Source organism: Mauremys mutica, chromosome 9 (assembly GCF_020497125.1).
Source record: "Mauremys mutica isolate MM-2020 ecotype Southern chromosome 9, ASM2049712v1, whole genome shotgun sequence".
Taxonomy (NCBI): Eukaryota; Metazoa; Chordata; order Testudines; family Geoemydidae; genus Mauremys; species Mauremys mutica.
The window spans coordinates 48,750,153-48,776,855 of record NC_059080.1 but is presented as its reverse complement, the minus strand read 5'-3'; the positions used below and the strand labels follow the sequence as shown (position 1 = coordinate 48,776,855).

The 26,703-nt window shown below is 46.0% G+C and overlaps 1 protein-coding gene across 5 annotated transcripts in view; it reads left to right on the top strand.

Annotated features, from left to right (window-relative positions):
• The window catches only part of LOC123377356 (high density lipoprotein binding protein), a 95,917-nt gene that overhangs the window by 33,850 nt on the left and 35,364 nt on the right, over positions 1–26,703 (top strand). Inside the window, exons 1-17 of one of the 5 annotated variants that reach the window (XM_045030159.1) lie at positions 857–941; positions 10,151–10,218; positions 11,558–11,670; positions 12,773–12,927; positions 13,692–13,907; positions 15,652–15,858; positions 17,024–17,239; positions 18,069–18,275; positions 18,569–18,676; positions 19,353–19,457; positions 19,994–20,072; positions 20,824–20,963; positions 21,639–21,743; positions 21,940–22,053; positions 22,479–22,565; positions 23,788–23,919; positions 24,991–25,209. In XM_045030159.1, coding sequence (XP_044886094.1) covers positions 11,595–11,670; positions 12,773–12,927; positions 13,692–13,907; positions 15,652–15,858; positions 17,024–17,239; positions 18,069–18,275; positions 18,569–18,676; positions 19,353–19,457; positions 19,994–20,072; positions 20,824–20,963; positions 21,639–21,743; positions 21,940–22,053; positions 22,479–22,565; positions 23,788–23,919; positions 24,991–25,209 — 2,166 coding nt within the window. In that variant the 5' untranslated portion in view covers positions 857–941; positions 10,151–10,218; positions 11,558–11,594. Of the gene's footprint in view, positions 1–856; positions 942–9,352; positions 9,543–10,150; positions 10,219–11,557; positions 11,671–12,772; positions 12,928–13,691; positions 13,908–15,651; positions 15,859–17,023; positions 17,240–18,068; positions 18,276–18,568; positions 18,677–19,352; positions 19,458–19,993; positions 20,073–20,823; positions 20,964–21,638; positions 21,744–21,939; positions 22,054–22,478; positions 22,566–23,787; positions 23,920–24,990; positions 25,210–26,703 lie in introns of those variants that run through there. The other 4 variants (XM_045030158.1, XM_045030157.1, XM_045030160.1 and 1 more) reach the window with 4 other exon arrangements.

Here is a 26,703-nt window from a genome sequence, read left to right as displayed (position 1 = left end):
TGATGGGCAGCAGGACAAAACCCCAAGATAGAAAAAACTCTAAAATCAACCAGATGAAGGTCTAATCTCTGTACCAAGCAAATGTATTTTTATATCCTTGTTTAGATTAATGTTGAGAAGTTTTACAGAAGTATGCTTTGAAGACAGGTGACTGAGTAGAGGCTAGCTATTTAGGGTGAGAGAGTTCAAAGCAGCACAAGACATTGTGTAAAGTGCTGTATGTAAAAGGTGAGCCATAGGAAACATAGGTCCTAAAATAGTACTAAGACCTTATGTCTTTGCTTTTCAGAACACTCTACAAACACTAGTGAATTAACACTAAGGGCTTGCCTACACAGGGAAAGCAGTAGAACTATAATGATATACTTTACCAGCACAGCTCTGTAACTCCCCACGTGGACATTGGTCCAGAAATCAAAGTGACTTTTTCCCTGTAGCTGATGTACTTGAACTTTCCAAATGGACAGATCAACCTTGACGCTTGCCTGGACTGTTAGAATGGGGGGAAGTGGAATTCTGAGGGGGGGCGCTCCTGGCTCCCAGCTAATTGGGGGTCACACCCGCGGAGCTCACCTCCCCCTACTTTGCAGACGAGAGGGAGACAGGAAGGTTATCATGCTGATCTTCGGGGCAGCTGAGAACCTACCGCCTCCGTCGAGAGCGGGAGGCGCTGGGAGCCAAGGTCGCGCAGCGGGGCCCAGCTCCTCCTTCCCCCTGAGGCCCGGCCGCCCCTCTGGACCGGACCGGGGCAGCGCCCTGCCGGCGGCGCTGCGGTGGCGGGGCCAGGCCGGGCCTGGAAGGGAAGGGGCATGGCTCTGACGTGCGTGGCTGGGATTGGCAGCCGCCCGCCCTATATAGTAACCGGGGAAGGTGCCTCGCAGCTTTCCCAGGAGCGTTTCGGGGCTTCTCCAGCAGAGAGAGCTAGCAGGGCACCGGCCGGAGTAAGTTGCATGTCAGGCGGGGGCCGGGGCTCGGGGCACCCGTCGGCCCTCGCCCGCTGCAGCCGAGGGGCCGGGTCGGGCCCGTGGCACCAAGTTGGCTGGAGAGGATAGCGCGGGCAGCGGAGCCAAGCTGCCGACGTGGAGGCTGAGACGCGGCGGCAGAGGAGGGAGCTGCCTGCCGCGCCCCCTCCCTGCCCGCAGCCCCGCGCCGCCGCTGAGAGCTTCACTCCCGTAGCCCCCGGCTGCCGCCGCTGGGGGCGGGGGGGGGGGGGAAGAGACCTACGTGTCACTACTGCGCATGGGCCCGTGCTCGCCCGGCGCCGCCGAACTTTGCACGAACTTTCTCCCCGGCCTTGTCCGGCGCGGGGTGGGGGCCGGTGACCCCCGGGGGGGGCTCGGTGCTGCAGCTGCCTGCGCGCCTGTCTCCCGTGCCGGGCAGGACGCTGTGCCCTGGCACCGAGCGGGCTCGGGCTCGCTGCCTGCCCGCGGGGGTATCTCCTGGCTGGGCCCTTGCCGCCGGCGTTGTTCGCTGGGCGCCCACCTGCTGTTCGTGCGTTCGCTGGGTCTGCGCCTTGCACGTGGGGCTGTTCCCAGACCTGCTGCTCGCGGCGCCTGGCTCCATTTTCACTGTTTGTCTCTTTTTTTCCTTCTCTTTTGCTCGAGGGGGGAGGGGTGCATCGCTGAATTAACGTGGGATTTTGATGATGACGCTGGCAGTGGCCACAAGAGAGCAGCCAAGCACCCTCCCCTCCACCTCGGTTTCAGGGCTGCGTGATAATTCCCTTCTTAAATCAGCCCAGCCAACATCCCTTCCACCCCCAAAACAGCTCAACAAACATTTAATAAGAAGGATGAAGTGTAACTTCATTGTGGTATCACTGCTAACTTTCTGTGTCGCTTTGACTGTTTTACTTTTTAAGATTGTTGCAAGCTAGTCGTTTTTGGAGCTGGGATTGTGAAATTTCTGACATTGTTCATAGCTGATATTTGTAAGAATTGTACAAAGTTCAGTTATCTCCCCCACCCCTCCATCAGATCTTTTCAGACTTACTTTAGTCTTTTAGACCTCTTTGCTAGAAACCACTCCGTAGTTTGTTAATCTGCACAGCACATCGGAGGTTTTAGTGTGCACTAAGAAAGTCCCATCAGGTGAGTTAGCGGGGTTCTGGGTAGGTACTGTATATTTGTCTGGGTAGGGCTGGGTTTAATTATCTTCCTTGATCTTATTTCTCTATATGTATTTGGAGAGGATGAAATAATGACAGTAAATAAAAGCAAGGCATAAGGAATTGGGGGAGGCTGGTTACAAAATCAATGTTCTGCTTTTAATTACTTGAGAATGAGGGTGGTTGACTCATAAGACCCAATCTTATCATTTTGAAATTACTTTATCTGGGGTGTTTGGGTGGGACTGGGTGAGGATGGCTTTGCAGAAATTTAAGGAGGGGGGATAAAATGTTATGGTTTCCGGGATGGGGCTGTCTAGCGAGAGGGCAGATTTAGGTTTTGTCTAGACTAGGATTTAAAGGTATACTGCTAACATGTTCTGTAATCTAGTGTAGAGAAAGCACACTGTTTTTAATGTGTTCTCTGTGTGTTAAACCCTCAGAGGGAGCCTAACTTGCACTTTATAGTAGTATAACAAATGTTATACAGTATCTTGTCTGCACTGGACTCCTAGGATGTCAGCCACCGGTTATGCCTCTTATCCTAACCTAGACAAGAGCCAGAGTTCCTGGATGGGATCTATATGAAAGGAGGGTTCCCCTGAATGGAAATGTGTAGATGAGACTGAGTAGCGGTCAGGCATGGCAGAGAGATTCTGGGTAGGTTTTATTAATGAGAAGGTTTTCTGGATGACTCTCCTTTTAGTGAAGAAAAAAGGGTGGAGGGCAGTGGTTCAAATACCTAGCACCAGAAGCTGACTAGAGGGGCTTTACACCCAGTTAGACCTGGTGTACTGAAATCTTTAATTGTAACAAAATGGCCTGCCTTGGGATCTTGTCCAATGCCAGATCAGACTTGCAAAATGCTATTTGTCCGGTGTAACTTTTTTTTTCCTCCCCACACCTTTTTTTTTTTTTTTTTAAGTAAAATAAGCTTTTTCATTTGTTTCATAGTGAAGAGCAGGTGAGGTGCTTTTGTGCTTTAGCTGGTGGTTTCTCTGATAATTTTGCAAGTCTGATTTAAATAATTAGATATTAATGTGTGACTAGGCTTTCAGTAATTTGGTCCATAAATTGCAAGTGCAGGGTTCTGGTATTTGTGTCTCTTGCCCCCCTCTCCCAAGTGACTTTAGTTTTAGAATCTCAGGTGACTCATTGCAACCACTTCCTTTAAGAGGTTATTTCTATGTAGGTATCACTGTTAGAATGAATATCAGAGTAACTTACTAGCTTTTCCCCTTAATGTTATCCTGTTACTCCTAGTTACCTTCCCTAAAGAATTCCTGTCCTTCCTTGGTGTGTATGTCAAATACTTGTAGAAGATCATGTCATCTCTTAGCCATACTGTAAATGTTACGTGCCTCACAAATTAATCCCCATCGCCTCCTAATCATTTGGGTTGTTCTTCTGTAGTGAGGCTAAAAGTGAGACTCCAATTTGTCAGTATCTTCCTAGTAATCTATGTACACAGAACTGAACACAATATTCTTAGTGTGGTGCTCTCATATCGAGAGGGATTGTTGCCTTTTTTTTCCTCCATGACATGATTACTCTTCATCTGCAGTTCAAAACTGACCTAGCCTTTTTTTCTTTGATGTATCACATTGCAAACTCATATAATTTGATCTCTGCTATCAACTCTAGCTCTTTTTCAGTATTACCATGTCCCTGGTTCCTCTCCAACCAGTGAATATCTGTTTGTCTATTCTTCTCCCCACCATTCATTTTCAACCCCCCCCCCTCCAATCTTTAGTCTCACTATTATTGTGCCATAGATCACAAGGCCTAGAAAAGTGTAAATAACTAGGGACTAGGCATCTTGGATGTATGTCTCTATAAACTTGTTTGGTGATTTAATGAGAAATGGATTAAACTTCATTGAAGTTGGGACTAGTACAGTAGCTTTTCAGAGCACTTAAACACTGGTTAGACAAACACACAAATGAAGTTTGTTATTCAATTTATAATTGACCATATTGAAGAGGACAAGGTTTTTGTAAGGGGCATTATCTGGTGTTTACTCTTAATCTTTCTGGATGGCCTGTTTTAAAGCTCAAGCTTTTGTGAATAAAGTCGTCTTGTAGATGCAGTTAACTAGGGAGGGATTTGATAGGTTTACTGGCCCTTTAAGGTTGCACCTCCCCCTCATCTCTTTCCCCTCCCCCTCTCTGAAGCTATGAATGGTCACTGGTACAGGCAGTGCTGAGGTGGCATTTGCGAAAATTACTTTCTGCTCTACGCTGACTGCTTGCTCTGCAGGGAACTCCTAAAGTCTTTCTAAACTTCAGAATGGTTTGGAAGTCTGCCTGCACCCCCTCACAGGTGTGCACATGTACAGATAGGCTAATTACCTATTTTTTAAAAAAACCCAACTTTTCTTCTCTGTCTACTTTAGACATAAGGCTTTACTTAAGCAAAATGTCTAGTCTCATTTAGAATCTGCTATGAATGCCTTTGTTAGAATATGCGTGCATTATAACAAATTGTCTGAATTACTCTCGATCTGTGTGTGATTGGGATAGATTTCTTTTCATCTGTCAAGTAACAATTTACTAGAAACGTTGGTAAGAGGAAGCTGCAAAAAAAGTAAATCTTGTCACTTTGAAGGCAGCCAAAGTTTGAGTCAGTTTAACAGCTTCAGCCTTAGAAGTGACATGTAAACCAGTCACCAGTATCCAATCATCCAGGGGTAGTCAATTATTTTTTTGTCAAGGGTCCAGATTTCTTGGTCAAGGTATAATCCAGGTCCAGACTCCAGAGAAAATAATGATTAGTAAATAAAAAAATTTCAGGGTCCATTCCAAAGCATCTGGCTGTCCAGATTTGACCCACCGTCCACCTATTGACTACCTTGTCTTAAACTGATTAAAAGTACAGGCAAGATCAAAGGTATATTTGAAATGTAAGGTTTCGTGAAAAGGAATTGAAATAATTCTAAAGCTAGATTTGTGGGGGATGAGATCAAGGATACTCTGTCGCATGAAGAACAGACTGAAATTTCCCCCAGATCAGATATTGCATTTATTAAATGCTGATGTAAGTTTAACCAATGTGCCTGATGGGACAGTATATTCTGTTCCATCTTTAACATCAAAAAGGGCACAGGCTCGATGGGATCTGTGAGGCAGCATAAAATACCTGAAATCAGAGGCTGTCTTGAGAGGCTGCCTGACCAAGTGGGGCCAGAGTGATGGCACTCAGAGGCTGAAATTGGGAGGGCAAGGGTGAGGGCATGGGGAGAGAAAGTGCACTTCCAAAAATAGAAGGGCGACTTGCATTCACTGTAACTAACCTGTCTGGACTGCATAACCTGTCTACCATGTCACCCTGCAAGACCAAACTGTTGTATTTTGATCTCCTCTTGTCCGTTTAATTAGACTGGTTGGATCTTAGATTGTCTTGGGGGGAACTTTCACAGACCATCCTGGAAAGGTGAATTAATTTTCAACCTCAGAGGAAAGAGTGTGGAGCCTGCACTGCTCTGTCGGGGCTATCAGGGTATGTCTACACAGCAATTAAACACCCATGGCTGGTCCTGACAGCTGACTCAGGCTTGTGGGGCTTGGGCTACAAGGCTGTAAAATTGTGGTGTAGATACTTGGGCTGGAGCCTGGGTTTGGGACAGCCTCGCGGGGTCCCAGATCTCAGGCTCCAGCGCAAGTCTGGATGTCTGCACCACAGTTTTACAGCCCTGCAGCCTGAGCCCGATGAGCTGCGAGTATTTAATTGCTTTGTAGACATACCCTACCTCAGAAGGATGCAGAACTAGGGACTCCGCTCTCATAGTGGGTGTCGCTGTCAAGGCTGTGGTCTGACACGCGTACAGGAAACAACCACTGCCCATGGACGAGAATTGAGTTTTAAGGCAGAAAAGGTGGCTGTAGTTATAAAATAGGAGTGGTCAGGGAGTAGAAATATGCCATAATGTTCTTAACTAATCAGTCTCTAGGCTGGTTATATTTAGGAGTGCATCTAGCTGAAAGCACTTTTTTCAGCATGTTTTGTAGAGTACGTGCAATAAATACAGATGAAGTCCCTATTCTGAAGATGGGTAAGCAGGTCCATGAAGGGAATCACACCTTGGGGCAAATAACAGGACACCAGAGCTTTGCAGGGTTGAAGGGAGCTGACCCCAGCCACCCTTTCTGTTTTCTGTGCATTTGATTATATATGTGATGTAATTTAACTTGATTACCCAAATGAGAATCTATTTAATTAAAAATAGATTAAAATGGCACATGATTTGCTACTGCTGTCCAAAAATGCTGATCCTGTTGAAAATCTAAATTGTGGCTTGCCATGTAGTCTCATGTATTTGTTCTTGCATACACACATTCAGAACAAAATTTTAATAAAAGCTTCTGAGAGTACTATGTTGTTCCCCTTTGCCTAGGAACTGCAGTTCATCCAGTGGGCTTCTGAAATTTCCAGTGGCACAAAGCCATTTAAAACATGAGAACGTGGCTTGTTGGGTGAAAAAGTATGGCCATACTTCCCCGAAAGGTGGGGCATCCCTTTGGTTTAATAAGGGATAATTGGCCCATTATCTGAATGTATTGACTTGATGACCACTTCAGTTCTGGCCTGGCATGACCCTCTGAGGACTGCAATGTATCTCACAGCTTGGGTAATTGTGGAGACTAACAATGTCCACTCAGCCTGCTCTACCAGTAATAGAGCAGTAATTCACACTGCTAAACCTCAGGGATTCCTGTTCCTAAATACATTGCTCTGGTGTTGACTGCAAGGAGAATCACTGCAGCTGGTGTGGACTCAGTGAAACCAGCAGCTGTGCTCCGAAGTCCCTGTCAGATGGGCACTAAATTAGGTCACAGTGCACCAACACCATGTCCTTAACCATAACCTTTAAGGAGCAGAGCACGTGCAAATTTAGCCCACTCCTGGTTGGCAGGAAATTGTGTTCTTCTGGGAAATCTGAATCACTGCCAGACACCAACATACTGCAGTCTTCAACTAGGCAGTACAGAAATCTGCGACTTTTGTGTAGATTGTGACTGCTTATGGCCGGGATAGTAATATTCCTTCTGTATCCTTACGGCTATTCATGGGTCATGGTTGGGTGAAGACCTCTTCAGCCATACTCGTGTCCATCGTGTCACTACCTCTGGCTGAAACTCTGGGAAGGGTGTGACTTAACATACTTTCTTTGACTGTACCATCATGGCTTAACCTGCTTGGGACTGTAAACCTTGATGTTATCACACTGACTCTGTCATTAGAATAATAGAATATTAGGGGTGGAAGAGACTTGAGGATGTCTTCTAGTCCAACCCCATGCTCAAAGCAGGATCAACGCCAACTAAATCATCCCCGCCAGGGCTTTGTCAAGCCAGGCCTTAAAAACCTCTAAGGATGGAGTCTCCATTCTTACCATTGACGAGACTAGAGTTTGTTTCTTAAGTTAGAATATTAGCCACACATACAAATATATTGGCATATTCCTTCCAGAACATGTTGCTGGCAGTGCTCTAATTTAACAGAATGGCTAGCTTCACCTTCCCTCAACCTTTTCCCCTTGTATTCCCTGCTGGCTACTATAACTAGAATACAAGTAACTTTAATGTTTATTCTTCTTTGAATGTTCATCTCAATTCCAATCAGGTGTGCATGTGTATATTAGCCGGAAGACTTTTTTTTTTCTCCCCCCCCCCCCCAGTAGCATCCGTCGGGTCAGCCTGGGCTCCCCCTGGGGTTGCACCTTCATGGCACCCAATAAAGGGCCCTGCCAACCCGCCACCTGCTCCGTTCCTTCTTACCACCAGTGATGGTAGTTGGAACTTCCCCGTGCTCTTGCTTCGGCAAGCAGCTTAGCAGTAATTTCGGTTTTCGCTGTTAATAGTTTCCCCTCTCCTCCCCCTTATTTGTCACTGGGAGATGCCGTGATCCCTGAGCTTCAAGACTTGCGAGGACTGCCTAAAAGTGACCCCCATGCCTCCTGTTTATGGTGTCTGGGCGAGGGTCACCAAAAAGATTGCTGCAAGATCTGTTGGAAATTCCGACCAAGAACTCTAAACAGAGGGAGCAGTGGCTTAAAATTCTCCTCATGGCGGCAGCTGTCCGACCTCAGTTGGACCCAGGCGTTGGAGATCCTGCTTCCAGTACATCTTTCTTCCCGTGTTCTACCCTAAGCCGCATTCCAGTAGCAGGGAGCAGACTTCACTCCCTGGATGTTTGCAGGGCAGTAGCCTTCTACGTGGAGAGAACGAAGTCATTCAGAAAGTCGATCCAGTTATTCATGGCAGTGGTGGACAGAATGAAAGGTCAGCCAATATTGTCACAACGCATCTCATCATGGATAGCGTCCTGTATTTGTGAGTTCTACAAACTGGTGGGGGTTCCTGCACCTCCAATCACTGCGCACTCCACCAGGACGCAGGCTTCATCAACAGCGTTCCTGGCTCATGTTCCCACTCAGGATATCTGCAGAGCAGCGATGTGGTCCTCCATCCATACTTTTGCCACACACTATGTGATTATCTAGCAGGCCAGAGACAATGCGGCCTTCGGACGAGCAGTGCTCCAATCAGTGACAACTCTGACCCCGCTTCCTGAACTTGGGCGTCACCTGATTGGAATTGACATGAACAAGCACTTGAAGAAAAAACGGTCATTCTCCTTCTCGTAACCCTTGTTCTTTGAGATGTGGTGTTCATGTCCATTCCAATACCCATCCTCCTACCCTTCTATCGGAGTAGCTAGCAAGAAGGAACTGAGGGAGTGATGGGTCGGTAGGCCTCTCTTTTGGGCACCATGAAGGCGTGACTCCAGGGGGCACCCAGGCCGACCCGACAGATACTGCTAGGGGAAAAATCTTCCGGCTACTGTGCACATACATGTGCACACACCTGATTGGAATGGACATGAACAATACCTCTCAAAGAACAACAGTTATGAGAAGGTGAGTAAACATTTTTTGTAAAACGAAAAACTAAGGGAACCATCATGTGTCTTGGCCTGATCCCAAGGCCAACTGAAGACAGTGGAAAGACTCCCAAAGATCTTTAATCAGTTTTGGATCAGGCCCTCACATTGTGGTAATCTTGCTACTCTTGTCCTTTCCTCCTCCTCTTCCCCCACCCCCCTTAGTCAATCACCATCACTTATTGTGTCATATCTCGTTTAGATTGTGACCTCTTAGCAGCAAAGACTGAGTCTTGACTTTTGTGACACTTCTAGCATGCTTTGGGGCAGTCAAAGAAATGATAGAGGTACTGGCTTATTGAGAAGGTGGGGAAAGGATTTAGGAGATGTCATTTGTGGAACACTTAGTGAAAGCCTCTTCAAAGCAAAACTGCAGTACTTCGAGTAAAAGGTGGCCTTGTGCCTCCAATTGATGATTAGATGTTAGCTTTTGGGTTTGCCTATATGCTAACTTCAAAATCTCTGAAGTTCTAGGGGAAGCTCTCTTGACAAGGTGAGTATACCTGGCAGGGGGATTTAGAATATGTTTCAAGACTCAAGTTTAGTGTCTAGTGTGTTTTATAACCAGCACCTGTCTGCATGCAGCTATGTCTCTCTGTCTTGGGTTCTGAGGAAGAGTCTGCATTGATTCACCCGGGCTTCACTAAGTTACATTCCTAACTTCTGACTACTGTCAATTTTATTGGCAGTTTTTCAGGTTGTTTCCTCCAACTAGATGGATTGCTGTTGATGCTATGGTTTTCAACCCTGAAACTTCCAATTCATATCCTACATCTGTTACTAATCTGCTGTATTTCAGCCTTACGCTATATACGCTTTTGTAGGCAGAGTAACCGAACAAAGTTTCCTGTGGGATTTAGCTTTGTGCTGGTGATTCCCTATGGTTGTGGTTAAACAATATGGAGGTGATGCAGCAATCTGTGAGTTAGTGTTGGAGCTTCCTTGATGATGGGCAAGTTTGAGATGGCACAGACGCGTACTTAGTTTGAAACAAAAAAATACAGTGATTGCAACACTCTTGAAATTCTGCAGGATTGGGGGAGTGTCATATTTTCTTTTGTCTAGGAGCAGAGTTAATAACTATTTTTTCTTTCTATAAAGCAAAAGCTGGCAGGCTGACAAACAGGCAGCTAACAGGACGGACTTTCTGGCTACTGACCATTTAGCTGGTAAGTTACTGTTTGTATATATCAGACTTTCCTGTTGCTGGGCCACTTGCTCAGCAAAGAGAAATTACCAGTGTTCTGCAGTGACCATCTGCCCACAGCTATCTTTTCTCATTATGGGCCTTTCTTGCATGATGGACCTGTACTTTAGAGAGCACCTTTCTGCAGTTTTATCCCATCCAGAGTCAATATATGGTCACTGAATTTAAAAACAACCGAAAAACCCACCTTAATGATAAATGTTGATAGGATGATTAGAGGGTGCTAGTCTACTTGTGTTCCCCTCTTCTGTAGGCATAGGCTGTAGACATCCCACCCTTCTGAACTCTGATCACTGAGTTTAGAATGTGGAATGTTGGGCTGTGTCAAGGTCAATACGTTCTGTTACTGGATTGAATGAAAAGCTTGAGGCTGGGAGCTGCCATAGACCACTTTGCTCCTTTAAAGCAACTGTTTTTCAGGGCTCTTTGTCAGGAGAGGGACTTAACTCCAATCTTGCTCATGAAGCAAGTTTCACACAGTTTGTATGAGTGTTGGTCATAGTGATTCTGGCTTGCCAAGCTAGAGGTGAGGTGGAGCTGTAGTTGATCATGAAAGGGGGTGAGGACTCAGATTACCAAGGATGAATCTGAGAGAGAACTTGGCTAAATGCTTAAAATCTAGATTTGTTGCTAATGTTTGTTCCGTGATAGTACTCCAAGCATAGAAAGCAGTGGGGAGAGGACAAGAGTCCACATAGTAGAAACTAGAGGCAGTGGCTAGGCAAGATACAGAACCTTCCTCAGTACTGTACTGTCCTTTGTGATCACTGCAGAATCAAATCCATTGGTAAATAGGAAAAAATTATTAGAAGTGGATTTTGCATTTCCCTGCCATGCAGAAGTGTGGCCGCTAATTAATAGAGCCCTGTAAATCTGCAGATCTTCGCTTTATATCCATGGGCCATGTTTGCAGATTGGCTGTGGATACAAATTTTGTATCCATGCAGGGCTCTACTAATGAACTCTTATTTTGTGTGTGTATATATGTGTGTGTGTGTGTATATGTGTGTATATATATGACACTTACCATCAATTTGTCCCTAGATGACATATGTACAAATGAGAAATGGTTTTCCCTTGATACTGACAAGAATCTCTTAAAGTCACTGCTTCCTTCCTAGGCATGGTATGGGGGAGGTGTTTTCACTTTTATGGAAGCTCTTAGGTAAACGCAGTGGCTCCTTCACTCCAAATTAAGTTTTAAACTAATCTCTTAAATTCTGCCCATGGAGAAGTCCACCTCTCCCTGTTTTTGGTTATGGTGATGCTGGTGATAAGCAGTGCACCATTCTCTCTCCCAGTGGCATACCCGGATTGTGTGTAGGTGGGAAATCGACAATGAGCTCTGTGGCAGTTTTGACCCAGGAGAGCTTCGCTGAACACCGCAGCGGCCTGACTCAGCAACAGGTGAAAGGTAAGATAGTCACAAAGTTCCTATGAAATCCTACTTGATATTTGCTGCACACATGAGGTCCCTCCTGCTGCCTACAAGTGCTTCAGAATTGCAGGGTACTTGTGGGCAGCCAAAGAAGAGGTCTCCTTATTCATAGTGTGGTTGGGCCATCAGATTATGGTTACCCACCTAGAGCAGAATAGTAGTATTTCATATCTATTTTGCTCACGTGTAAATGACCTGACAGAATCAGGCTCTCAGCCTCTACAAAGAATCCTCCTTTTAAGCAGATTGTGTCAACAGTGGTACATGCTGTAGAATAGGGTGTATCTGGGAGAGCAACACACAGTGATGTGGGAGTACTTGCTCTTTTAGTAGCAGGATCAGGCACCGGGGGCTCTTTCCTGCCACACACACACAGGGTTTCATGGCCGCAGCTATGTAGGAGAAGCTACTGGTGGACTCTGTCTCCCATCCTTTCAACACAGTGGGCCAACTCTAACTTGAGAAGAGTTGCACCTACTTCACAACAGGTCTTAGCTTGGTCCAGTGTACCTAGAGCTCTTGCAAGTTCCCTAGTGGATCATACCTGAGCTCCCCCTGTCCCCTTGCCCAATATCCAGGATTTTGCTGGACTTCCTCTGCTTTGTTTGCTCCAACCCTCCATCTCCCTCAGTCTCTTCACCTCAGCTTGACTCCACACCTGCCCCTCCTACCTTCCTCTCCCTTGCCCTGTCTGCCTCACCCTCTTTACTTTTCTTTGCATATAGCTGATCCCCCTCTTAACTGAACCCACCCTAAATAAATGCATATTGTAGCACTAATGTGCAGTTTGTTGCCATCACTTTTTTCACTCTGCTGGTGTGTTTTGCTCTTTTCCCCCCACCTTGCGTTTGTCATGTCTCTATTTAGACTGTAATCTCTTTGGGGCTGGGACTTCTCTCTTTGTACAGTCCCTACCACAATGGAGCCCTGTTCTGGGTTGGTCCTTGGGCACTGCAATATAATAAACCTAATTGTGCACAACCTGCTTTCCTCAACCCTACTTAAATAGACATCTGCAATGGGCATGAATGGGAGAATTGCCAGCAATTAAAACTTTGTATTGTTTGCCTCACTGCAGTTGCAGCTTTAAACTCTGAAGAGGAAAATGACCCTCCAACTTATAAGGATGCCTTTCCTCCACTCCCTGAGAAAGCTGCATGTTTGGAAACTGCCCAGGAACCGGCTGGTGCCTGGAGCAAAATTCGACCGATCAAGGCTTCTGTCATCACTCAGGTTGGTGGAAGCCAAACGTCTCATCTTCCCCCTTCTCCCCCCGCAACAGTGTATCTCCTTCCCATTCCAAAAAGAATACAGATGAGCATCCCTTAAGAACTCATTAGGTAGTATGCTGAGAGAAAGTGGAGAGTGGTTTCCTCCTCTCCAGTGACCCAGGGTACAGGGAGAGGAAGTACTGCAGGTGAAAGTGATATGCCAAGAGGGTTAAATCAAAGGGCGCTGCTTGCAGAGAGGAGTATGCCCAGCATTCCTGTGATAGAGAGTTCAGTGGAAGAGGAGTTAGCTAAAAGAGAGTCTTATTCTTGTCCGTACACCCTCATTTCATAAATAGTATTGGTAATCCTGAGAATGGACAAGAATATCCCGAGTTCTAATACCTAATACTAAAACTTGGAAAGGATATAAAAGCTCATGCTTCAGGGCTTAAGTTCATCTCTAACTAGGGTTGGGGAGTTTGAGACCTTTCTGGGTACAGACTTTCTATCTCACATCTGCCTGCTGTGGGGTTCTTGCACCTTCCTCTGAAAGCATGTAATGCTGGCATGCAGAAGATTCCTGTGGCATAAATAAAACATATTATTAAAACTGCCAAGAACTGATGGCTCAGCCTACTGCACGAGTATCTTCATTTTGTGAAGGGCGAAGATCCAGTGTAGTAACCCAACTTGTAGTCTAAGCAGTAGGGCTTGTCCATATAACTCAACAGCCTGTGTCACGCTGAATAATCTGCCCTTGCCTCACCTGTTATATGGGTTGATCAGGTGTTTCATGTACCGCTGGAGGAAAGGAAATACAAGGACATGAACCAGTTTGGAGAAGGAGAGCAGGCCAAGATCTGCCTGGACATCATGCAGAAGACTGGAGCTCACCTGGAGCTCTCTCTCGCAAAGGACCAGGGCCTTTCGATCATGGTCTCTGGCAAGCTGGAAGCAGTCATGAAAGCTCGGAAGGAGATTGTCGCTCGGCTTCAGACACAGGTGAGTGTATCTAACTGTTCTCTTCTACTTGTCTTTGCTCCTCCAATAAGATGCCCTGCTGCTTGGAGGCCTCTGGGCGTGGGTGCTCATAAACTGAAGAGTTGTAATTAGATGACTAATCTAGTTTTGCCTTGCCTCTTTCAAAATGCACAAATGATGAATCGGGATGGAGACCAGGCTTGAAAGAGGGTTCAAAGCTAATTACAGGCCATGGTGTAAACTCCTCCCCAGCTAGATCCCTGCAACATCTGCTATACAAACAAGACATTGCACCTGGAGAGACTGCAGACCCCTCACAAGAAGCTGGTATTGCCTGGGAGATGGTTAACTGTTAATGTAGTATATACATACAGATAAATGGGGGAGGTGAAGGAGGGGAGTTACTAGATAGGTAATACAATCGAGGTTTCTGATGACATAGCTTACAAGTGGGACTTAAGTTACCAGAAACCCATAGATGCAATTGTTTTCTCCTCTCACTGCTGCATATTTTTATAATCTGTCTGAGGACAAGAGTATTATCAAGGCTTTCTTTCTATTTTTTTAACATCTCTCAGCTCACTTTTGACTTGCTGTTAAGGTTTCTCAAATGCATTTCCAGCAGAGGCAGTTGCCATTGATAACACTAATGTACGCACCACAACAGTACCTCTCCACCCACACGTCGCACCCAACCAGATGGTAAACAATGATACAAGCTCTAGAATGGGACACATCTGGGAGTGCTGTAGGAGAGCACTTTTTTTGCTTGAATATAGCACATTTGGGGACATCAGGCTAAGGTTTCCTATCACGCTTGCCCAGAGTCTTTGTCCACCCCTTCCTCATCCCTGTATCTCTTGTTTTTAACCAAAAAAAAGAGTAGCAGGCAGTAGAGTTGAAGCCGAAGTTGTCTATAGGCTACACCGCTAAGGATTTTTGTGGTTTTTTTTCTTTTGCCTTGACTTTTGTGTGTGTGTGTGTGTGTAACTTTAAAGTCTTAATATACAGGAACTGGCATCAAGAGATCCAATAGGATCATAAGCCACCAAGATAGCAAAAAGGTTAAAACTGAAGCGATGGGATATACAAGAGAAGGCAATATTCCCAAGCACATACCTAACCCTTAATGGCAGATTCAGAGAGTAGGTTCTGAAAAAGTAGCCTCTACTGTCCTGGGATGACACCAGGAACAGTGCCTTTTGCTAGTAGACCACATGTTCAAACGTACCACTTCAGTAGTGAGCAAAGGTTACCATCTAATAGCTGTCTGCTCTCTGTGAAATAAGTGGTCTTGATTGAATTCCTAATGAATAAGTGCCCACATGCTAAGGTCTTGGCAACCTTAGCAGCAGAGGCCAAAAGCCTGAATCAACACTCGCCCTTGAGGCAGTCTCTCTAAACTGTAGCTGCAGTACAAAGTTGCTTGTGCTGCTCCTTCCCATGGTGTATCCAGGGGACCTTGCCATCAGCAGCTAGGGGACTTCGGTCTCCAGAGCTTCCTTCTTGTATCTCATACAAGATCTAAATTAACTCAAAATACTGCTATTTGGGTGAGGAAAGCAATTAATCTTTCATTTTTGTTGGTAATAAGGCTCCACAGAGGGAAATAATCAGTATCTTATTCCTGAGACAGAACATAGCCCCTGGCTAAGGGGACTTGTCTTGTTCTGTAACACCATTCTGAGAGGCAACTAACTTGAGTCTTCTGTTTCTGACCATGACAGATGAGTACTCATTCCAGTGTTTGGTTCCTGTGTTGCAGGCTTCAGCGACAGTTGCCATTCCCAAGGAGCATCATCGCTTTGTCATTGGCAAGAATGGCGAGAAGCTGCAGGACCTGGAGCTCAAAACGGCAACCAAAATCCAGATCCCCCGCCCGGATGACCCCAGCAACCAGATCAAGATCACTGGCACCAAGGAAGGGATAGAGAAAGCCCGACACGAGATCCTGCTGATCTCCGCCGAGCAGGTATCTGAGTGGCACCTTCATCTTCCCTGCCTCCTGGGAACAGATAGATGTATGCTGTTGCACAAGATGGTGCAGCCTCATTGTACAAAAGGACCATAGTTCAGTGGAGAGACAGTGTTGTGTTTAGTGGTCAAAGTGCAGTTCTAGGAGTCAGGAGCCCTGGCGTCAGGCCGTGAGTGCCACTGGCTCTGTTCCTCCACCTTTCTGTTTCTACAATTACTATTTTAAAATGTTATGAGATCGTTGGGTGAAAAATGCTATAGATGCTAGGTGAAAGGAGGAGGGGTTTCATGGATGGGAATGTTGTCATGATATAGGTCAGGGGTAGGCAACCTATGGCACGTGCGCTGAAGGCGGCACGCGAGCTGATTTTCAGTGGCACTCACTACCCAGGGCCTGGCCACCGGTCCGGGGGGCTCTGCATTTTAATTTAATTTTAAAGGAAGCTTCTTAAACATTTTAAAAACCTTATTTACTTTATATACAACAATAGTTTAGTTATACTTGCTTGTAGAAAGAGCCCTTATAAAAATGTTAAAATGTATTACTGGCACGTGAGACCTTAAATTAGTGAATAAATGAAGACTCGGCACAGCACTTCTGAAAGGTTGTCGACCCCTGATATAGGTAGTAAGACTCTCTTACAGGAGCTGAAGATTTAAGGCAGGGGTCAGCAACCTTTCAGAAGTGCTGTGCCGAGTCTTCATTTATTCACTCTAATTTAAGGTTTCGCGTGCCAGTCATACATTTTTAACATTTTCAGAAGGTCTCTTTTTATAAGTCTATAATATATAACCAAACTGTTGTTGTATATAAAGTAAATAAGGTTTTTAAAATGTTTAAGAAGCTTCCTTTTAAAATTAAAATGCAGAGCCCCCCGGACTGGTGGACAGGACCCGGGCAGTCTGAGTGCCACTGAAAATCAGTTCCCTTGCTGCCTTTGGCACGTGTGCCATAGGTTGCCTACCCCTGATTTAAGGGGTGGATTTTAAAAGGATTATGAACACAAGTGATACTTGTATCCAGGAGTATAGGGCACTCTTGTAGAGAGGTAAGAAGTCATACTTGAGAACTCTGCTCTCCAGAGTGGGGACTTTCCAGCACACTTTACCTAGAACATACCCATGGAGCTCTGAATAATCTGTCTTGTTTTGCCTTTGTGAAGGATAAGCGTGCAGTGGAGAGACTGGATGTGGATAAAGTGTACCACCCCTTCATTGCTGGCCCTTTCAACAAGCTGGTGAGTGAGATCATGCAGGAGACAGGGACGCGCATCAACATTCCACCACCTAGCGTCAACAAGACCGAGATAGTCTTCACAGGTGAAAAGGAGCAGCTGGCCCAAGCTGTAGCTCGTATTAAGAAGATCTACGAGGAGAAGGTATGGGTGCTCTAGAGAGAATCGCTCACATTCATAGCTGCCTCTTCCTCCCTATGTTATGTTACCCACCATATACTCCTCTTGTTTACCCCTTTTTGTTACCCTTCCCAAAAAAGTTTTATGTCTGTTGGATCTGTTCAGCCGTGTTGCCCATCTGCTGTTGGAGAAAAGTAGGTCTTGTGGTGTGGTGAGGTATTGAATGTTCAGCTTCTAAAATTTCTTCTGTGGTCAGCCTGCCACAAGGAGTTGCATCTGATTTAAATTTAAAAAAAAAAAAAAAAAACCACACAAACCCAAAACTGAGGGAAGGAGGAATTTCAGGACAAATGGGGCTTGGAGACTAGCTGGCTTTTTACGATAGCTGCAGAGTACATGTCTCTCCTGTCAACTTTCCATTAGCTGCTATTGACATTCCAGCTATGAATTGCAGGACTGCTCCCCCATGGCTGAGTCTGAGTACTTAACCTTTGCTGAAATCCCTATCCTATAACTCATGTACTTATTGCAGTCTGGGTATCACCTTGAGAACACAATTGGGAATCAGGGTAAGTACGATATACATATGTGCATGCACGTATGGCTGTCCTTGCCCCAGAGAGTTTACAATCTAATAGCAGATGGCATGCTTTACTTCAAAATCCTTATAAGCACCACATTTGATCATAGATTCCCAGCAAGAGCCCAACTTTTTTTTTTTAATTGTCCTGGATTATCCTACAACTGGTTCATTCTTTCTTCCTTATCCTGCTCCTTTCTGGGCAAAGAGTTTAACTGTATCTGGTGGCATCCCCCCTTGTGACTGATGCCCTCACACCTCTTGCCCAAACAGAAAAAAAAGACTACGACCATTGCAGTGGAGGTGAAAAAGTCCCAGCACAAATACGTCATCGGCCCCAAGGGGAATTCCCTGCAGGAGATCCTGGAGAAAACTGGAGTCTCAGTCGAGATCCCACCCACTGACAGCAGCTCTGAGACGGTGATACTGCGTGGCGAGCCTGAAAAACTTGGGCAGGCATTGACTGAAGTCTATGCCAAGGTAATGCAAAATAGCACATCAGCTTAAGTTGCCAAGCGATGTCTTTTAGATGGGGGGACTCCCCATAAGCAACTTTCTGCACTACTGTCTAAAAGGCATAAATTTTAATGGATCCCCAAGCATCTAGAGGCCATGAGCATCTCCATTGTGCTCTTGTATATGGATAGCTAACTTGAGAACTCTGTACTAACAAGGCTGGTGCTGAGATGCACACTTCAATAGCCCTTGAATGGTGGGTATGTTGTGATGTGCCTTCATAGTCATTCATGTTCATAGTCTTTCCTCTTCCCTAGGCTAACAGCTTCACCGTCTCCTCAGTCTCTGCCCCCTCTTGGCTTCACCGTTTCATCATTGGAAAGAAGGGACAAAATCTGGCCAAAATCACTCAGCAGATGCCAAAGGTATAGACAGTTCATGGCAGCCTCACCCACTCCACTCAACTCCTTTCTCTTTCCTTAGAGAGATGGTCTCTGCCCTTTCTCTCCAAACCTCTCTAAAAGTGTCTAGATTTCTGGTAAATACTATAGGAATGTCGCTAGAAACGGACGGGAATGGAGAAGAGAGCATCTTTCTTTACAAGATGCTCTTGCAGTTGGGATCAGTAATACCACTTTTCCCTTCAGTATATCTCCATTTTATATAGGTTCAAATAATCAGTAAGACAGGCTGAACTCTTCATATGAAAGTTTGTGCAATTCTTATTAAACAACCGCCAGATGTAGTAATTGCATCTCTGTATGGTGCTGTTCAAAGGGTCAGTAAGCTGGTGATTTTTTTTTTTTTTTCCACCATCTGTAAAATGGAGATCATAGGTGGAGTGAGGTGCCCAAAGTCACTGTGGGAGTCAGGAGTTAGAACCCAGGGCACCTGCTCTAGACACTCAACCATGTGGCCTTTGATATAGGTGGTTGTCCCTTCATAAAAATAAGCAAAGGATAACATGCAACTTGTGTGCTCCCCAATTGGGAGAGAAACAAAGCCCTCAGCAGCAGAGATGGATGGCTTTGTCATGGCCAGCAGCATTGATCTGGGTTACACGTCTTGAAGCTCTTATGGCATTCCTTGTCTTGTTTAAAGGTTCATATTGAGTTCACTGAAGGGGAGGATAAAATCACCCTTGAGGGACCAACAGAGGACGTGAATGTGGCTCAGGAACAGATTGAGGTCATGGTCAAGGATCTGGTGAGTTGGCATGTTTTAGCTTCAGTGGGGTAAGGCTCCAAACTATTGTAAAAGTAACAATGCGGAGATGGCAGTAACAAGAAACAAGGGCTAACTTGCATATCCTCTTTTATAAACAGATGGGGGACAGGGATTTGACAAAAAGCAGGCAGTCTAGATGTGTACAATGAGCTGAAATTTAAAGCATTCATCATGAAGCATCCTCTGTCTCTCTGACCCTCAGTAATTTGCCTTATGACTTACTAAGAGAGGGAGTAGTGTTGATGCAATACAAGAAGACTCTTCCAGGTGGTGGTAGCTGCACAAGAGAAGGTTTTCACTTTAGGACTGGTGAGATTGCATGGGGGCTTAGTGTTTCACACACTGGGCACTACTAGTACAGACCAGAGTAACTTAATGATGCTGTTCAACTCAGCAGCAGTAGGAGTGTTTGTGGTTAGTTGTCAAAGGGCTAGCATTGATGTTCAATTATTATGGACAACAGATGCAAGAACTAGTGCTCTGCAGTCTGCCTAACCCTGCACTGCTCTTTGCAGATCAACCGGATGGATTATGTGGAGATCAATGTTGACCACAAGTTTCACCGACACCTCATTGGAAAGAATGGAGCCAATAGTGAGTGAGATGCCTTTTTATGAGCAATGTAATATACTCTGGCAGCTGTATTTTATCCATCTGCTTAATCTCCATTAGACAGTGGCTGAATTTCCACAGGCAGTGTTAATATCACATGTTGTTGTCTTTACACTGATCAGCAGCTTCTCAAAAGGGCTGTTCGCTCAAGGAACATTAGATGAGGAGCAAACTACTAGACTTATTTTAACTCTTCAAGTTGTCCTGGGGGATTAGATGGGTGTGAAACCTCTTCATCCAAGATGAGGGGCCTCCCTCCAGATAAGGGTGGAGAGTTAACTCAAGAAGAAAGGTTTAACTAATAGAAAAAATTATCTGGAAAGATGGTCCTGGAGGGTAGACTCTTAAGTTCATGCCTGTTTGTGCCTGCAGAAGGAACATCTGATTTTTGTTGCTGTTGTTCCAGGAATAAAAGTGGCAGATGCTGCATTCCTTGTATCTGTAGACACTGTGCGGTCTGTTCTTGTAGGTTCTTGCTGAGTGTTTTCTACTGTGCAATAGACAATCCTGTTTTTGCTGAGCTCCCAGGTGGAAAAGCTTTACCTCACCACCTCTTTTTTTAAAAAAAATCCCCCTCTTCTCCTTCCCCCCACCCACTCTCTTTTGGAAAGGCTGGCATAGGGTTCAGGTAATCCCTATATAAGAGAGCTGCTGTAATGACAGCAGATTCCAGTCCTGCACTGGTAGGTGTGATAGAATGGACGAGTGTTTCAGAAAAATCCTTCTCTTGCAGTTAACAGGATCAAGGACCAGTACAAGGTGTCTGTGCGTATCCCTCCAGACAATGAGAAGAGCAACCTGATCAGAATTGAAGGAGACCCTCAAGGTGTCCACCAGGCCAAGAAAGAGCTGCTGGAACTTGCTTCACGTATGGTGAGCAAGAAAGCACCACAGAATTGACTTTGCCAATGTGTCTATACCAGGGGTCGGGAACCTCTGGCATGCGGCTCGCCAGGGTAAGCACCCTGGCATGCCGGGCCAGTTTGTTTACCTGCCACGTCGGCAGGTTTAGCAGACCACGGCTCCCACTGGCCGCGGTTCGCTGTCCTGGGCCAATGGGGGTGGCGGGAAGCAATGTGGGCGAGGGATGTGCTGGCTGTGGCTTCCTGCCTCCCCCATTGGCCTGGGATGGTGACTGCAGCCAGTGGGAGCCGCGATCGGCCAAACCTGCTGATGCGTCAGATAAACAAACTGGCCCGGCCAGCCAGGGCGCTTACCCTAGCAAGCCGCGTGCCAGAGGTTGCCAACCCCTGGTCTATACCATTTCTTATGACTACTTCTGGAATTAGAGCAAAGGTGGCCTTTCCCCACAACCAGCACTTGTATACCATACTGTACTCTTGCTGAAAGCAGAGTAAATTTAATGTCTGTCTATGGGTGTTTGAGTCTACTTTTCAGCTTTAGGGAAAAGTAACTCATCTTCTATGCCAGACTAGAGCTATCTGAAAGACGTAACTGCCTGATCAATTGCCATCCAGCAAAATGAAGTAAATAAAGGGCATGGAACTCATCCTGATGAAAATATAATTTTCATCTATATGTTCTCAGGAAAACGAACGTACCAAGGACCTAATTATTGAGCAGAGATTCCATCGAACCATCATTGGGCAGAAGGGTGAGCGGATCCGGGAAATCAGAGATAAATTCCCAGAGGTAAGGCTTCTCCTAGCAAGCTGCAATTTGCAATTTGTATGTGACTCTGTCCCTCCTTAGCAAGAATGTTCTTTAACACAAAGACCCTTTCTACTGAAGGGTTACTGATTCTTGGGACAGAGGAATTGTGCTGTGCTATGCCAATCACACCTTTGCATGTTACGTGATTCTGCCGTTAAGTGACCACCTCTTGCAGGTTATCATCAACTTCCCAGACCCAGCACACAAGAGTGACATTGTCCAACTTAGAGGACCCAAGAACGAGGTGGAAAAATGCACAAAGTACATGCAGAAGATGGTGGCAGACCTGGTATGAGAGCTTCCTGTGTTGTCTTCCCCACCTCCCAGTCTTTAGTTTTGGGACAGAGGATAACTCTGTGCTGACATCACACTTGAGCTTTGTCTGAAACCTTGGAATGTACAGCAGATGGGTGAGACACCTGCATTGTGCTGATGTTTAGTAATGAAGGGACAGCTCTTCCAGTGGCTCCAGGATAACTGAGTGAGAAGGGGATCACCTCCCAAACCCATAGCTTCACTCTATTTTGAGTTAATTTACTTTTCTGACCTTCTCTCATCAGCAGTCAGGCACCTTCTAGGCAGAATGGTAAACAGAGGATCTTTTCCAGGTGTTTTAAGAAATCCTAACAGAAATAGAAAGGGTGAGGCATGACCAAGCTTGTTGGTGTGACTTCATCTCCTCAGCCAACTAATTCTATTCTTTCTCTTTGTAAGGTTGAAAACAGCTTTTCTATTTCTGTTCCCATCTTCAAACAATTCCACAAGAACATCATTGGGAAAGGAGGTGCCAACATCAAAAAGGTGACGTTGCTACTGGCCCTCAAATGTTCTACAAAGTTCCTTTTGTTCTCTCTGCCTTTAGCTACCGTCCACTCATCAATCCCATCTGTTTGGTGGTGAAGTAAAACTTAACCTTTGTTGCCTGATTTGGGGAGGGTTAGTAGGGACAGTGGAATTTATCCACTTAATTTGGTTGTATGTAATAATTAATTTTATAATTAATTAAGAGTGTTAGTAATAATTAATAGATATTAATAATATGGGTATGGCTCGCCAATATGTGTGATCAGAAGATAAAAGTTCGTCTTGAATCAGGCTTCACAGAATTTAATACAAGGAGATTGGGGTGTATTACAGGGATTAGGACAGAGACAGAGTTTAGTCAAACAAGACCTTTTATTTAAAATCAACAAAACAAGAAGTAAATGTAAAATGTTAAAAGCAGTATGAGATTACAAAGTTATAAAATATCACAGTTCTTTAAGAGATATAATATGATATTATACAGTTCTAAATGTACTCTACAGCGCTGGAGTAAATTTCACACCTCTGCTAGAGGAAGTTACAAAGAAACTGGTTATAAGTAAAACCCTCTTTTGTTTAACCTAAATGCTCTAGCAGAAATGAGAATATGTTCATACTCACAACTTTGAGAAGAATCAATACTACGACTTAGTATTAACAGCTTTCATAGGAGAAAAGGCTTCGAAGCAGGTTGAGACGACAAGGAAACAGAGAGATGTATCGCCTGCTCTAATGGTGGATTATCACACCTTTTATAGGGAGAACTCCTTCCTCTTACGCCCAAATTTGGCTTTCCCCATGGAAAGGTGAGGGTACCTGTTTTCATAGGCTGACCTTTGTATACGTATTAATGACAACTATCTACGTATCTTGTGGTGTACTTGTTAGGTCCTTTTGCACCTAACTAGGTGAAAGGTTAGCAGATATTCAGAAAGTCCCTAGACAATTTGCGTAGGTCTGTTTCCTATTATCACTTTTCTGAGTAAGGGTCTTAAAGGTTGCTTTCAGCGTCACAGAGGAAATAGGCCAGGATGTCTGGTCTAGAAGTTTCTAGGTATCTTGCGTTTACAGCTATTGCAAATTCTATTAATCTATGCAGCCTACACACTTTTATCACAAAGACATTTTATACAGACCAACAGATTAATCCTCAGGGCTACACCTTCCAGAACTTCCTCCTGCATGCTCAACCTCATACATGTATTTTGTTTTATTGCAGATCCGTGAGGAAAGCAACACCAAGATCGATCTCCCAGCAGAGAACAGCAACTCGGAGACAATCATCATCACTGGCAAGAGAGCAAACTGTGAAGCCGCTCGCCACCGAATTCTCTCCATCCAAAAAGAGCTGGTAACAGGAACTGGTTAATTTAAGGTGTTATAAATGGAGCACAGAAGCCTGACAAAACATAGGTGACTTGATGTCACCTTAAATACACAAAAATGATGCAAACTAATTATACAGGAGGTCGTTAAACTTAAAGAATCCAGACTCTTATGTGTTGAGTTAATGGCTTGAATGTTAGCATGCTTAAGATCAAACTGCCGAGATTCTCAGCAAAAGATACTTATGATCCTTTCCCAAGAGGTTCTTGTCTTATGCCTAATTGTCTTGGCAGTTTCTTTAGTCAGGCCTCCGTATCCAACTTGCTAGGTTTCAAATTCTGAGAGCTGCTACTAAAAATGCCATATTAAAGATAGCTGAACTCAGGAAACTTAAAAAAAAAAAAAAAAAAAAAAATCAAATTCTGAATGTTTACAGTGCTAGCAACTGAACTGTTTAATAAAATAATGTTTAATACAGAGGTTGCTTTAATTTGAGACCAATCTCCCCCAGATAATTGAGGACCACCAAATTGAACTGAGTCCTCAAAACATAGCAAGCTTTGTCAGGTCACCAAAGTGTAGGCAAAGAAATCTACCTGCCTAATCCTGAGAACATCTAGGAAAGACAAGTCCAGGATACAATTTCCAGTGGTATGTATTGCAGCCACTTGTCTCCATGTGGAGGTTTTCATGAAAGCACCCAAAACTTCTGACCAGAATCTTTTTGAATATACATTATTCATTTATCTTTTTTAGTAGATGATGCTGCTTTCAGCTCTTCTTTGTGCCCAAATGGTAACAGTGCCATTGGGGGTGGGGGAGTAATACTTTTCCAAGTGCCAGTTACTGTTTTGGGAGACTGGCATGTGCTGGCACATCCAGCTGCTGCTTGGCAGATTTCCCAAATCCTCTGCTCAGATTTGTTTTTAATCGATTGTGTGGTCATCTCCCAGTACTGATATCCCAATAATCTCAGTATTCTGATATCAGCAGAAGAGGAACAGACTGCCTGGGTCTGCTTCCCCCTTACCTCAACAGTCTCCTCCCAACAGCTTGCCATACAATCCAACCTTAATGCCCTGGCTCCTTCTCTTAGGCTGACATCACAGAGGTTGAGGTCTCCATCCCCTCAAAGCTCCACAACTCCCTCATCGGTGCCAAAGGTCGCTTCATTCGCTCGATCATGGAGGAGTGTGGTGGAGTCCACATCCACTTTCCCACAGAGGGCTCTGGCAGCGATACCGTCACCATCAGGGGCCCTGCTCAGGATGTGGAGAAAGCCAAGAAACAGTTGCTGCACCTGGCAGAGGAGAAGGTGAGCCTTGCAAATAGGTAGAAGGATCAGATCCAACCAGTCTCTTCCCTCTTAATGTATGATCAATCCCCCGCTGTGTGCCTTTACCATAAGGAGGTGCTGGGTGGGGTGGATAATATAAGGGAGGCCCTGTCATTTGGGTCATTGTACTCATACTGTAAACGCAGTCAGAACACTGGTACCACCACTCCCAAGACAAAAGGCCCTAATCCTGGTGGTGGTTCTTCGAGTGATTGCTCCTATGCATTCCAGTTAGGTGTGCGCGCCGCACGTGCATGGCATCTTGGAACTTTTTTACCCTAGCAACTCCGGCGGGCCGGCTGGCGCCCCCTGGAGTGGCGCCGCTATGGCGCCTGTTATATACCCTAGCCGGCCCGTCCGCTCCTCAGTTCCTTCTTACCGCCCATGACGGCCAGTTGGAACTGTGGAGTGCTCTCCGTCCTCCACTACCCTAGCTCTCGCTAAAGGTTTTTTGTATATAGTTCGTTCATAGTACGTGTAGATAGTTGTTATAGTTAGGTTAGTTAGTTAGTTAGGTTAGTTAGTTAGTTAGTGATAAGGTTAGGGGGGTTTCTCCTCCCTTTCCTCCCCCAGTGCGGGCTCATGCCCAAGGCACCAGGCTTTAAGCCCTGCGCAATCTGCCAGAGGTCTATGCCGATCGGGGACCCGCACGACGCCTGTCTTCGTTGCCTCGGCGAAGGTCACCGGACAGACAAGTGTCCGATCTGTTCCGCCTTCAAGCCGAGAACGCGTAAGGAGCGGGGCAATAGACTTAAGCAGCTCCTCATGGAGGCGTCGCTGCAGCCCCCGGCACCGGCCGCGCCGGCACCGAGAGCCTCATCAGTGCAGAGCGCACCGGCTGCTCCGAGCCGCTCCGGCACCGCGGCACCACAACCTCAGCCAGCAACTGCGAAGTCCCGGCACCGCTCCCTTTCGCCTGCTAGGAAGCGCAGGCTGGCGAAGGCGATCGCTCAGTCCCGCGCTGAGGACTCAGCCAAAACTATTGCGCCACCGGCGACTCCCGCGGTGGCCGTGCACCAGGCGGGCACCGGCCCGTTGACTCCGGCGCCGCAAGGGCCGTCGAGTCCGGCACCGTCCGCGGTTGAGCCACGACTGCCGTCGACGCCGGAGACATTCTCCGCGGCGCATGAGCTGATACAGCTCGTAGAGGCACCGAGCCTCCGGCCCCCGGCACCGCCGGCGCGGGCTGTCGCGTCCATAGGAAAGCCGGCGATGATGATCCGGCCGCCCTCCACGGACCGCTGACACAAACGACGCTCCCGGTCACGCTCCCGGTCCCGACGAAGGTCGCCATCCCGTCGATCCCGATCTCGGCGCCGCTCGCCATCCCGGTACCGGTCGCACTCCCGGCACCGATCCAGGTCCCGATCGCCGTCGCGTCGGCACCGCCGGAGGTCTCAGTCCCGGCACCGTTCCCGGCACCGCGACTCCCGCAGCCACTCCCGGCACCGCGGATCCCGCTCCCGGTCGAGC